This window comes from Haemorhous mexicanus, chromosome Z (assembly GCF_027477595.1).
Source record: "Haemorhous mexicanus isolate bHaeMex1 chromosome Z, bHaeMex1.pri, whole genome shotgun sequence".
In the NCBI taxonomy this organism is placed as follows: Eukaryota; Metazoa; Chordata; class Aves; order Passeriformes; family Fringillidae; genus Haemorhous; species Haemorhous mexicanus.
In genome coordinates, this window is record NC_082381.1 from 1,434,088 (window position 1) to 1,446,338 (window position 12,251).

A 12,251-nucleotide genomic window follows, 5' to 3' on the forward strand; every position below is an offset into this window, starting at 1 on the left:
CTCAGAAGTACTCTTTGATTCCCTGCCAAGAATTACAAGGTTGATTTTTTTCAGTCCCTGGTGTGTTTTCTTCTGTAAAATGTAAATTTTGAAAAATTGGCAGTTGTATATATATGAGTGGCCATAGCTGGTTGTTTGCCACAACAAGAAACCTGACCTTATTAATCACCAGATCATATTTTCTGTCATGCATAAGGCTGAATCTAAGCAGAACTATGCCTGGGATGTCTACAAGTGAACATCCATGGATTAAAGATAGGATATTGGAAAAAATTTATTAATGAGAAGCATTATCAACTGTTGGAACAGGCTCCTCAGGGATGCATTGAGTAATCAACCACAGAACTGCTTAAAAGACATAGATGTGGCACTTAGGGACAGGATTTAGAGGTGGATTTTTCTGTGTTAGCTGTGCTGATTGACTTGATGATCTAAAGATCTTTTCCCAGCTAACTTATTCTATGATTCTTTGTATGGGGGTAATAATAACATCTCTCTGATCCCCACCTTTTCAGCACAGAAGGTTTTAGAGACTTATTGAGCAGTTCAGGCTCTTTACTCCTGTCTTTTCCAAGGTGAATATCAATTTGGTTTTTCCGTATTTTTAATAATATCTCCTGCTCTTCTCTGTACTTGAATTTTCAGATGTTAAAGTCGTCTTTTGGGATAAGTAGATCAGCACTCAATATTCTCTTTTAGATATTTAGGGAAAAACTATTATTTTATATATTGTTCTATATTAACTAAAGGATAAATCCTAATAGGCTCCATGCCTTTTTAAAATGTTTCTAACTCCTATCCGGTTTATATTAATGATTCAAAATTCTGATTTCTCTCTACAAAGTAACTATCTTGCTTCCACTTATTCTGCTGTATTTTTTCATGTTGTTATTATTGTACTTCTGTTATATTTGTCCTTATAAAGTCCTAAGTGTATTGATATGTCATACTTTGATGTCTCGGTTTATTTTAACAATTTGCATATTTCATATCTACTGTCTATGTTTCTGATGTTAAAGGGGCTGATTTCAGCTGTACTTCAGCTGTTCTCTGGAAACTCTTAGGTGAATATCATAGAGGTCCTGACAATTTACCACTACCACTTCATGGATGGTTTCTATAATTTTTTCTACTGATACTTCAATTTGACACAGTTCCTCAGATTTTTCTGCCATAAAGAGCAACTTTGATATGTGATTTTCCTAGCCTATCAGTTTGGTAGTAAGCAGTAGGACAACAAATTAGTTTGCTGTGTCTACAAGAACCTTAAGGGTTTCTTTTATACCTGGTCATCCTCTGTCCTTACAGGCCCACTGGCAGTCCCCCTACTCCCACTTCTCTGCTTCTGATATGTTTGAAAAAAGTCAGTGTATCTGTTCATATCTATCTCAGTACAATGTTCAGCACTATTTTGAATGAAAAGCCATTGTCAAATAATAGTTGTGTCCTCCCGTTCACGTAAGATTTAAAGATCTCATAATGAACAAGCTTCACATCTCTTGCTGCTTCTCCAAGCAAAAATTAGGATGACACATACTCCTGAATGCTTTTCTTTTCTAAGCAGGGAAAGAGCCCCAACATTTTTCCTGCACAGAAAAGGAAAAAAAAAAAAAAAAGAATACATAAGAGGATGGTTTTAAAGCTTGCCTTTAACTTAGTTGCTTTTTTAATTTAAGTGAAGCAACCCTCTGACTGTAAGGTATTGCCAGACCTGCAATTGTCAGGGGCTCCAGCTTCTGAAGAGTTACTGCAGTTGTGTGTTCAAATTTTGAGTTACATATTTAAGGGGCAGTTTTAGGTTTGTGTGTCTGTGGACTCCTATAATATTTCTGTCTATTTAAGTGTTTCAAGGAAACATGTACAATTAGGCACGTATCGTGGCCATTTCTTTTTAGAAGTCTAGCCCTAGAAGTTTAGAAGGTAAAGGTTATGACCAGCTGTGACAAGAAGAAATGTTTAAATGTCAACTCTACCTCAAATACCAAAGAATACCATTCTAATAGTTAACAAAGGGCTGCTGACCTCTTGAGACACACTGTCAGCTCAGGGACTGTTAGAAGAAATTTAATGCAAAAATGGCCAGTCATTCTCAGATATTTTTGGAGGAAAACCCAGTAATTCAGGATCAGTGAAAAAGTTTTCTTTTTATGTGCAAGAATTCTGTAATGTTTATTGGTCATCTTTTAAAATAATTTCTGTCAAACCTCAATATAGACATGGAACGTACTATTTTCAAGTTAGCACTACCATCTGCCCTGTTAGTGCTCCAGCCTCCTCATTGTGCTCACCCTATTGCATTTTCTGTGCAAATTAGCTCTGTAGAAAAACTTTATATGGATTTATATGAATCTCATATGTCTAACTCCTTTGCCACATTGCATGCATAAGCCCTGCTGAGCTCTGTTCAAGTGCCATGAGTAGAGTACTTCCACTGTTTGGACACTGATTGAAGGTCGATCTCTGCTTCATGCTTCCTCTGAGAGAGTTTATTCTAACACACGTTCTCTCTCATATTTGAAAAAAAAGTTTTCTTTAAAGAACTTGCAGTTCTGTAGAGACTTCTCTATGGAACTTTGAAATAGCTTTTGCCATGTGTCAAAAAAAAAAAAAAAAGACTCCCCTCTGTGCCCTGCATTATCATAGTTTATCTTCTGAACTGAATTACAGAGTAGAGAATGTATTATCAAAGTTTGGTCATGAAGTCACGTTTGTAGAAGTCTCTACAGATGTTGGGTTTATGGAAAGTGTTTTCCTTCCCCTCTATTGGCTTTTTACACAGATGTTTCCTCCAGCATTTTTTTCTTATATTCTTTCACTTTAAATATACATAGAGACAAGTCATTGTGGAGGATAGATTACCAAATTCAGGAATGTTTTATTTACTTCCAAAAGTAATTTTCTAATATTTTCCTTCAACTGTCCATTTGGAGGTTGGTGCCTTGGAACAGGCAATGCTGGATGCTTTAGTCATGGATCGTGTGGATTTTGTTAAGCTGTTAATAGAACACGGAGTGAACATGCACCGTTTTCTTACTATATCTCGTTTGGAAGAACTCTACAATACAGTGAGTATTTGAAATCCCAGTGTACCATTTTAGATATGACAGCCTGGAAACAATACTGTTTTGCTTGAGGGGTGTGATGATTAGGCCATGTTTTTATGAAGGGTTAAAAAAAAAAAAAAAGGGAAAATTAATGGGTTTGGTTATTTTTGACTGTAATGTGGGGGTTTGGAAATGGTGTACCAGGTTATTTTTGACTCACTGTCACTAGATTGAGTACTCATTGGAAGCTGATAAGAAATATGTTCAGATTTTAATCTGATATGTAATACATGCTTATCTTGCTGAAAATGATATGTTGTTTAGACCAAAGATATATCAGCTTCTTTGTAGAATAAGTCCAGATTTAAGATAGTAGAGGTGTTGCTGGTTGGCATTGAAGTCTTTTTGAAAAGATTTGTGGGTAGAGTGGGGAAGGTTTGAATCACAGTAACTTATTTTGTAGATTTTTTTAAGCTGCTTTCTTATATTAATTATATTAATGATATGATATGATATGATATGATATGATTGATATGATATGACATGATATGAATGTATTGATTTTCCAGTGTAGAGTGACATGTTTGTTTACTGTCTTTTCTATTCACACCACAGAAACAAGGACCATCAAATCTGCTTTTACACCATCTGGTTCGAGATGTGAAACAGGTAATAGACATAGGAAAGGCTGGGGACAAAAATACTAGATTAATACCTCAGTGTCCACTGGCAAGCTGCTATTAGATAATAGAGGGGAATTTTGATAATAGAAGTGACAGCTTCATTTGAAGTGACTGCAGTGCTATATCTGCTAAATGGTTTCATTTTAATTCCACTGACCCCCCCTAAGCAATTAACCAACATACTGCTGCTGAGGCTCCCAAGGGTCCTGTACCTTAATTTCAAAGCCAAGTAGTTCATCCAGATCAGACTCTCTTTCTCACATTACTGTTTTGAAGTGATTGTACAAAAGCCTCAGTGAATTAATGCAGTGGCTATGCTCCTTGCTTTAATGTTTTCTATTTTTTCCCCAAAATTAAGGTCTTTCCTTGCTAGAGTAGTACTGAAAAGATATTGTGACAAGAGATAATATTTGGATGTGCTGCATTGCCTAGGAGAACAGAAGATGGCAGTGGATGACTATTGCATGGAACACTGGTTCCATTAGTGATTTAGTGGCAGCATTGGTATTTAGATACATCATTAATTTATTTCACGATTCTGTTATCTGTTATCCTCACAGCACTGCTTAGCCAGCTAGGGATGAGCTGTTCTTTATGCATCTAGACTTCAACACAGGAGATTCCTAGATCCAAATCTAGACTAATTGGGTAATTCTTTCCAGGGTGTGATTGCTAAGATAAAATGAAATGGCAACTCTGACTGTTTGCAGAGTTCTGTTGGATTTGTGGCATTGTTTTGCTATTGTGGATGACTTTCATGTCAATCCCATTTATGTTTCTTTAGATAGATGTAGGGTATCCTGGTCTCCCAAAAAAACTGTTTTCCGTGTTTTTCCATACTGATGAACATATTGAAGATCTATTTTAAGTTATAAATCTAGAATCTCTATGTTGAAAGGTCTAAATCTTAAAAAAAATTGAGCTTCTCCAGGCTCAGAAAATTCTCTTCTTCGCTGAAGTGATTGATATGATCACGTCTCTAAAATCCATATATATATTTGTCTTTATACATCTCAGGACACTTTGGGAAAACCCAGTGTGTGATCTAAAGAGAAGCTTTTGGCACCTGACATACAGTAATGGAATTGATGTAAAAAACGTCTACACAATTTCAAAGCTTTCTCTGCCTTTGTGTAAGCTAAGTTTGGGATCTGCAAACAGGTCTAAATGCTGAAAAGCCTTATTTGCCTGAGCTTCTGTAAGTTCACATAAGTGCTCTGTGAATGGGTTGTGCAGTTGCAGTCTGATTAAACATGGTGACACTGTAGCTGGGACAGTCCACAGAGTGGACTGTGACCCTGGATTTTAGAATATTTTCTGTTACTGTGAACAGCTTTGATGCCGCTGTGATTGAATGAAGATACATTGCAGTTTGCTCTGATGATGTAAAAGATAGGGATTGGTGTAGGAAGAAGTATCTACAAGCTTAGGTATTCAAAATTATTCGCCTAACTCTCAATGACGTGGGACTAAGTAGCCTTAGCTGGCTGTACTGAGGTTTGCTACTGAAATATATTGCAAAAACACTCTCAGTCCAATGAAGAAAGAGACTTTTCACAGTCTAAAAGGCTTACACTGCCAGTAATACATAAACTCTCTGATCCCATTTATATACAGGCTCATTTTTCTCTTCAAAGAGTTGCAGTTTAAGGTTTCACCAATAACTTTTAAAATCTGCATGGAAGAGAATCTATTTTTCTTACAATTTGTCACAAACCTTGGGTCTTGGAAGGACAGTGGAGGTAAGATGGGCACTGGGTGCTTCAGCAGAAGAGGTGAGATACTCCAGAGGTAGCGCTAGTACATGTACTGCTGTTTTCCTAGTTGTCAAGATAGTCTTGAGCCTCAACAGGATATTTCCAGTCTCTAGGAATTACTCTGTTTCAGCTTAGATACATGCTTCAGCTAAGTCTTCAATTTTAATTAATCAAAGTGCTTAATCATACCATGCTAATTTTATCTTGTGAGAAGGTTTTTATCCGTACCTCTGCTGTTGGTGCTTGTCCTGAAAAACAGTTACCCTCACTGTTGGATGCAGCTGATCTTGTGAACATTGCAAAATATGTAATGTGGGTACAGTGAACTGCAGGAATCACATTTTCCCCTCTTTTCTGGAAGAGTTCCATATGTGTAATGAATGTGTACACTTTCTTGACAGACGCACATTTTTCCAGATTTCCCTTTCAATAGTTGAATGTTGCATATAACAGCATCATGAAATGTTTGTGACATTTGATATTTCAGAATAGCCTTTCTTTGGATTACAAGATATCACTGATTGATGTTGGACTGGTGATAGAATACCTCCTTGGTGAGGCCTATCGGAGCAGCTACACAAGGAAGCACTTCCGAATTCTCTACAATGATCTCTACAGAAAACACAAGGTAGCTTCTTCCAAAACACTGGTCACCAAGAAAAGCCAAAGTGTGACACCTGAAAATAGCTCATGTTGTCATTCTGGTTTGTCTGAGGAGCATCATGTAAATGTGTGCTATGCTATGTAGAGAGGTTGCAAATACAAGAGACAAATCTCCAAGAGTATTGGTGGTTGTTGTTAAATTATTTATTACTTCAGTAACTTTACCTTTGTGTGCAGTATCTGCATTGTGTTTTGTCTGTCATTCATCAGTAAGGTATGACAAGACTGTGCCAACCACCATTCTCCCTTTTTTGAAACAGTTACATATTTACTTCTTGCAGCTTGAACTGCCTGACAGAAATACTAAATTCCACATGCCTTGAAGTAGACTTAGGGTATGTCAGCATTCTCCCTATTGGTTTCCCAAAATCAGTAGCTTAAAAGCAGCCTAACCTTTTCAATAAATTAGTTGAAAGTCATTCCCCACATTGCAGAAGGTATAGATTTACTGCGTAAAAATGACCCCCAGTTTTTGGAGTAGAACTGGACATTTAAGTACTTCCATATGTTAAAAAACAAACAAAAAACCCCTCCCATCCCCATGAAATGTTTCCATGACTAAGAGAAGAACCTCATAATTATCAGGGAAAATGAGAAGAAATAATGAAACTTGTAACTTGGAGTGACTAGAAACAGAGAGACAGAGCTTTCTGTGTGTCACCAGTTTTTAGCATAATGCTTTAAAAAGATGTGAGCAGTTCTAACACTTTTTGCTCTTTCCTAATGAAATATGACCTTAACAGTGATAGGTGAAACCATATAATCATACAGTTAGGAATTGTTGGGAGGACCATTAGTGATTCAGCTGTTAACATCCTTCCCTCTTAGCCAACACTGAACAAAATTTACAGAGATGTTGGGACTGCCGTCTTTTTGAGGAAATTATCAGCAAAAAGTTCAGAGAGTTCTGTCTTTCAGACAGCTTGTGGCACATTTTAAAAAGGTGGCACTCAGAAGAGCTTCCGGACTGGGTGATTCCATCTGTTGAAACCCTGGTTGTTGCAGTTCGTGGATGCTTTGAGTGGAAAACCATTATTTTGAATTCAGAGACTCAGAAAAATATTTATTTTTTAACTGAGATGTGAATCAGGCCATTTTTTTCCTTGATGGTATAAGTTTCAGTGGTAGTTATGGTGATTTTTGACTCAGTAGTTTTTGAATAACATCAATTTCTACATGCACTATTTTAGTCAGCAAGTACCAGAAAACTTTATTTCTAAATTGTATTTTTCTCCTTATGTTTTATGGTTTGCTTTTGGATCTAGAGAGTGGTCTCCAGCTTGCCTCAAAGCCTGTCTCATGCCTTTCATCAGAGTAATCAGATGGATAGTGGAATGGGATCCACTGAAAGTACTTTGCATTCTCAGTTCTTCAGAACTGCGCAGCCTTACAAATACAAGGTAATGTAATTCCTGATTCTAGACTTTTCTTAGGACAAACCAGGCTGTTAATAGTTTTACTGACAAATTTTAGACATGTTGGTTAGGCTCTTAGTTTTTATATTTCTACTTAAATTGCTGTGGAAACAATGCTTTACTGCTCACTGCTCACGAAGTACAAATCTTGCCATTTTATTGGTGAAACCAAACTCAGACTCTATGAGAATTTTTGACTTCCATCCTTTAGTTGCTAAGGGCTTTAATTCACTGACATGTAGTATCACCAAATTTCTGAGTATCAAGCATGTGTGAAAACTCTTCTGAATTTGGAAGAAACATAGGAGGTCTCTGACTTTCCTAATGCTTTCTTCATGATTTGCTTGTTGAAGTGCTATAGTAAGACTGTTAAGAAAAGGTACATTCAGAGAAAGAATGATAGAAGAGCAAAGATTGGCTATAATATCTATCTATCTATCTATCTATCTATCTATCTATCTATCTCTCTATCTCTCTATCTCTCTATCTCTCTATCTCTCTATCTCTCTATCTCTATCTCTCTCTCTCTCCCTCTATCTATCTATCTATCTGACAAAATAGAAAGTAAAATGAATTTAAATAGCTGTGTTGGTATTAGTCAGAGCCAAAAAGAACTCATGATAGCACTGAGACTTCCTCACATCAGTAAGACTCTTTTATCTGTACCATTCGCCAAGAAATACCCAGATATGAATGTATAGTAAGTTTACATTACAAGTGTGACAGACAGGGAAAATAATTTTTTAGTATTTAAGGTGTTTAATTCAGTCTACTGTGTACTTTTTCTTCTATCACGACACATATGAAAAAGGGAGTAAAAGCATGGGGTATCATGGGGTTTGGAGAGTGGCCAACACTATGGAAAGGGAAGTTGTGAAAGGCATGGATGCAGAGTGAGGTGTATTTTTCCTTCATTAATGTTACCAGCTTCTTAGCATTGGTAATCTGAACATGGTCCTAGCTGTGGTTTATGACTTAAGTGTGTATAGCTATCAAATAGTTTGCAACTTGCAATTCAGATTTGTGTGCAGTTTTATTTTTAGGAATCTGAACCTCAACCATTCACTGGGATGTTCTTTGTGGCTTTTTTTTCCCCTTCTTTTGTTTTTTAACAAATTTATAGGAAAGATCCAGCCCTTTCCCAAAGTATAAGAAGAAATCAAAAGAGGATATGAACTACGCACAGAATTATGAGTCAACTGGCTTCATCTACCCCTATAATGACCTCCTGGTTTGGGCAGTATTAATGAAAAGACAGAAGATGGCTATGTTCTTCTGGCAGCATGGAGAGGAAGCTATGGTCAAAGCTGTTGTTGCTTGTAAACTCTACAGAGCAATGGCACATGAAGCCAAACAGAGCAACATGGTGGATGACACTTCAGAAGAACTCAAGAAGTATTCAAAGTATGAATTCTCCCTTCATTTCTGTTAAAGTCCTCTGGTGCTGAGAATGGTTAGAGACTGCCCTAATCCACTAAGAATTAGTAAAGTTAGTGATGCCATAGGTTATGGAGTATAAAAAAAGTACTTTCAGATACTCATTATTGATACTATATAATAGATCTATGTACAGGTGTATAGTGTGGTGGAGAGTTAAAGGAAAACTGTTTGCATATTACCTGAATGCATATCTGAAAGTAGAGGTGAGTAATGTATAGCTCATTATCTGCTAAATGGTCAGGTGGAAGGCTCAAATTTCCCTTGCAGCTTCTCTTCCTGTTCAGTTTGTTGAAAAGCCATATGACAAGACTGCCATCCAGGCACATAGGTCTGGACTGTTCAAATCTGTAACAAGTAGTAATGAGCAAACCAAAATTCAGTGCTTAAATTCTGCTCTGTGTAAGACTAAGGGGAAAGTGAAATAACTGATTGAATGAAAGGGAAGTAGACCAAGAATTTTCTTTGAGTTTGTAATTTCCATTTAGTATTTTCTGGTAGTTTTTCTAGTTAGAAAGGTGTTTTCTTCTTTGTAGACTTCATGCTTAAGATTCAGGTGCAAGAAAATGTACTTTGTTCTTTTGTATGTAGCTCCAAATCTTAATGTGAAGGAGAGTATGTACCTTCCTTTAAGAGCCTTCTCTGCAGAGGTGTTTTAAAGCCAGTCCAAAAGGAAGAGACTTTTGCCACTGGCTGCAATGTTTGCCCACAGTGGTGATGAATCTGTTGTTTGAAGCAAATACAGAGAACTTTGTAGGGTCCATTTTGATCACTGAGTGAGATTTAGAACAAAACAAATGAAAAAATGACAAAACAGGATGGTCCTAAACATTGTGATTAGGACTAAACAGTTAGGTTTATATCCCAAATTGTTTTTCACTAGGTATATTGATAAAGCAATGAGAAAAATGGGAGAAGGCATGCTTACTGAGATTGATAGCTGAACTTGAGCTACCAGAGTATTCACAGCAACCTCTTTTCAGCAGTAACTCTGAGTTTGGACTGATCCCTGTTATATTGACTGTTAATTCCTTTCTCCTTTAGGGAATTTGGGCAGCTTGCCTTGGATGTGCTGGACAAAGCATTCAAGCAAAATGAGCAGATGGCCATGAAGTTGCTGACCTATGAACTGAAAAACTGGAGCAACTCTACGTGCTTGAAGCTGGCTGTGTCTGTGGGGCTGCGGCCTTTTGTGTCCCATACGTGCACGCAGATGCTGCTGACTGACATGTGGATGGGACGCCTGAAGATGCGGAAGAACTCCTGGCTTAAGGTAGCATTCGTCTGGTTTTTTCTGACCATTTAGGTGCTCTTTAGATGCTTAATATATGTTTTTTTTTGTTATGGACACAGCTAAAGCATCTTCAGACAGCTCTGCTTAAGCATGTGTTGGAATGTGAACATCTGGGAAACAAAAGCAAGGGAGGGAGGGAAAACAGTACTTGCTTCTGTTTTATTCCTTTGCAAAAGCATGTGTGGGATGACATCAGGATGCAGGATTTTTTGTTGCTCCTCCCATTCTCTCAGCACTTTTCAGTCCTTTTTCACCTGCTCTTGCTTCCACATATTGCCTGTTCCCTGGCAGCTGTCTTGAAAGCATCCCCAGATACAATGACACTCTTCAAATCAGGCAAGAGCCGCACAAATCTTCAGAGGCTGTCAGACTCTGTGATACAGATTCCTAGAACCAATGACTCCTTCCCCAGCCAGTGGAATTGAACTGGGTTTGTGCTGGCACCAGGCATGTCTGACTGTGGCCTTAGGTTTATGCTATCATTGCTTAATTAATTTGGTGTCTCTCTTTTAGGTCATTATGAGTATTCTCCTGCCTCCCACCATTCTGATGCTGGAGTTTAAAAGCAAGGCAGAAATGTCTCATGTGCCTCAGTCTCAAGACTTCCACCAGTTATGGTATCACGGGGAACAGTGCCCAGTCAGCTCTAAAGATGCTTTGGTTAGTCTGTGAGGATCAGTCATTTGTGTGCCAGAGTCTGTCTGTTTACCACAGTGCAGTTCTGAGGACTGAGAAAATGCTCATCAGGTGGTATGACATGTCTGGAGGCCAGTTCTCTCCAGAAGTATGGATTAGGTCACTAGTTTGGATATGGACTTAAGTGGATGTGTTACAAGTTACTTCATCTGTCCTGGATGTCGCTTCTCTGCTGACCGTAATGGGAAAGTCCTTCCCAACCTCACGTGTATCACTAGTGCAGGAAGAGAGCAGCCCTACCTGAGGCAGCTAGGAAAAGTGCTCACACACGTTCTGCTTGATGTTATGCCTTTGATTTTATCTATTAGTCTCTAGCAAAAGTTCAGGCTACTGATTTTCCTTAAATACTCTTGTACAAAGTACTGTGCAAAATCTACGGACAGTGTAGCTGTGCCATATAGAGCATCTATCACAGAGTGCAATGTTGATTATTGCAAATGAGATATTTGTAACCACACAAACCAAGGTACAGTAATGGTTGGTGTATTCAGAACTAAGTTTAGACATTTGTGTCTGTCGTCCATCTGAAACAACACTACCTTTGCAATTATAGACCATTGTTTTTTTACTTTAAAAATGCTGTTTTCTTTAAAGAAGGGTTATGATGTAGAAAAGGCTGTTCAGAAGTCTGACGAAAGCCAAGGAGATTTTGGACAAGGAAACCTGACTGGAACTAGAAAAATCTATGAGTTCTACAATGCACCAATTGTCAAGTTCTGGTTTCACACGGTTAGTCATCATTCTAGAACTTGGATTGATAAACCCCTCCTTTGATCCTTCAAAAGCCACTTAATCCTGCTTTTACTTTTTCTAGCATGGATTTGCAGTCACTTAGTGGTGAGTGTAGATGGGAAGCCATTTGAATGTTTCTCTGACAGTTAAGTGTAAAGATTGTCTGCTAAAATCATCCAACTGAACTAAAAAAAAACCCCAAACTCAAAAAAACAGAAAAACAATTATAAGGAACTAAAGAAAAATCAAGCACAGCCTTTTACAGTGGTCAGTTTCAAAGGCTGACATGGATTTGAAGGTGACCTTATGTACCTTTAAAACTTCACTGATATTCATGTTCCTTTCTTTAAGAACTGTCTCTGGAAAAGTGAATATTTATTTATAGGGGATCATTTGCAATAGGAAATGTGCATTTATTAAATCAGTTTTAGTAAACCTGTGTCAGTAGAGCTCAGGATGTTTAACATCCAGCTGTGATCATATCTGTTTTCCTTCTAATATTTTCCCTGCATTTTGGAAGGCACAGATTA

General features: G+C 37.6%; 1 protein-coding gene across 1 annotated transcript in view; it reads left to right on the forward strand.

The window, feature by feature from the left end:
* Positions 1-12,251, forward strand: part of TRPM6 (transient receptor potential cation channel subfamily M member 6) — an 84,690-nt gene that overhangs the window by 31,676 nt on the left and 40,763 nt on the right. Inside the window, exons 12-19 of the mRNA XM_059874199.1 lie at positions 2,931-3,065; positions 3,660-3,713; positions 5,972-6,112; positions 7,461-7,547; positions 8,686-8,966; positions 10,044-10,272; positions 10,807-10,953; positions 11,584-11,718. Of these exons, the coding sequence (XP_059730182.1) occupies positions 2,931-3,065; positions 3,660-3,713; positions 5,972-6,112; positions 7,461-7,547; positions 8,686-8,966; positions 10,044-10,272; positions 10,807-10,953; positions 11,584-11,718 (1,209 nt within the window). The remainder of the gene's footprint in view (positions 1-2,930; positions 3,066-3,659; positions 3,714-5,971; positions 6,113-7,460; positions 7,548-8,685; positions 8,967-10,043; positions 10,273-10,806; positions 10,954-11,583; positions 11,719-12,251) is intronic.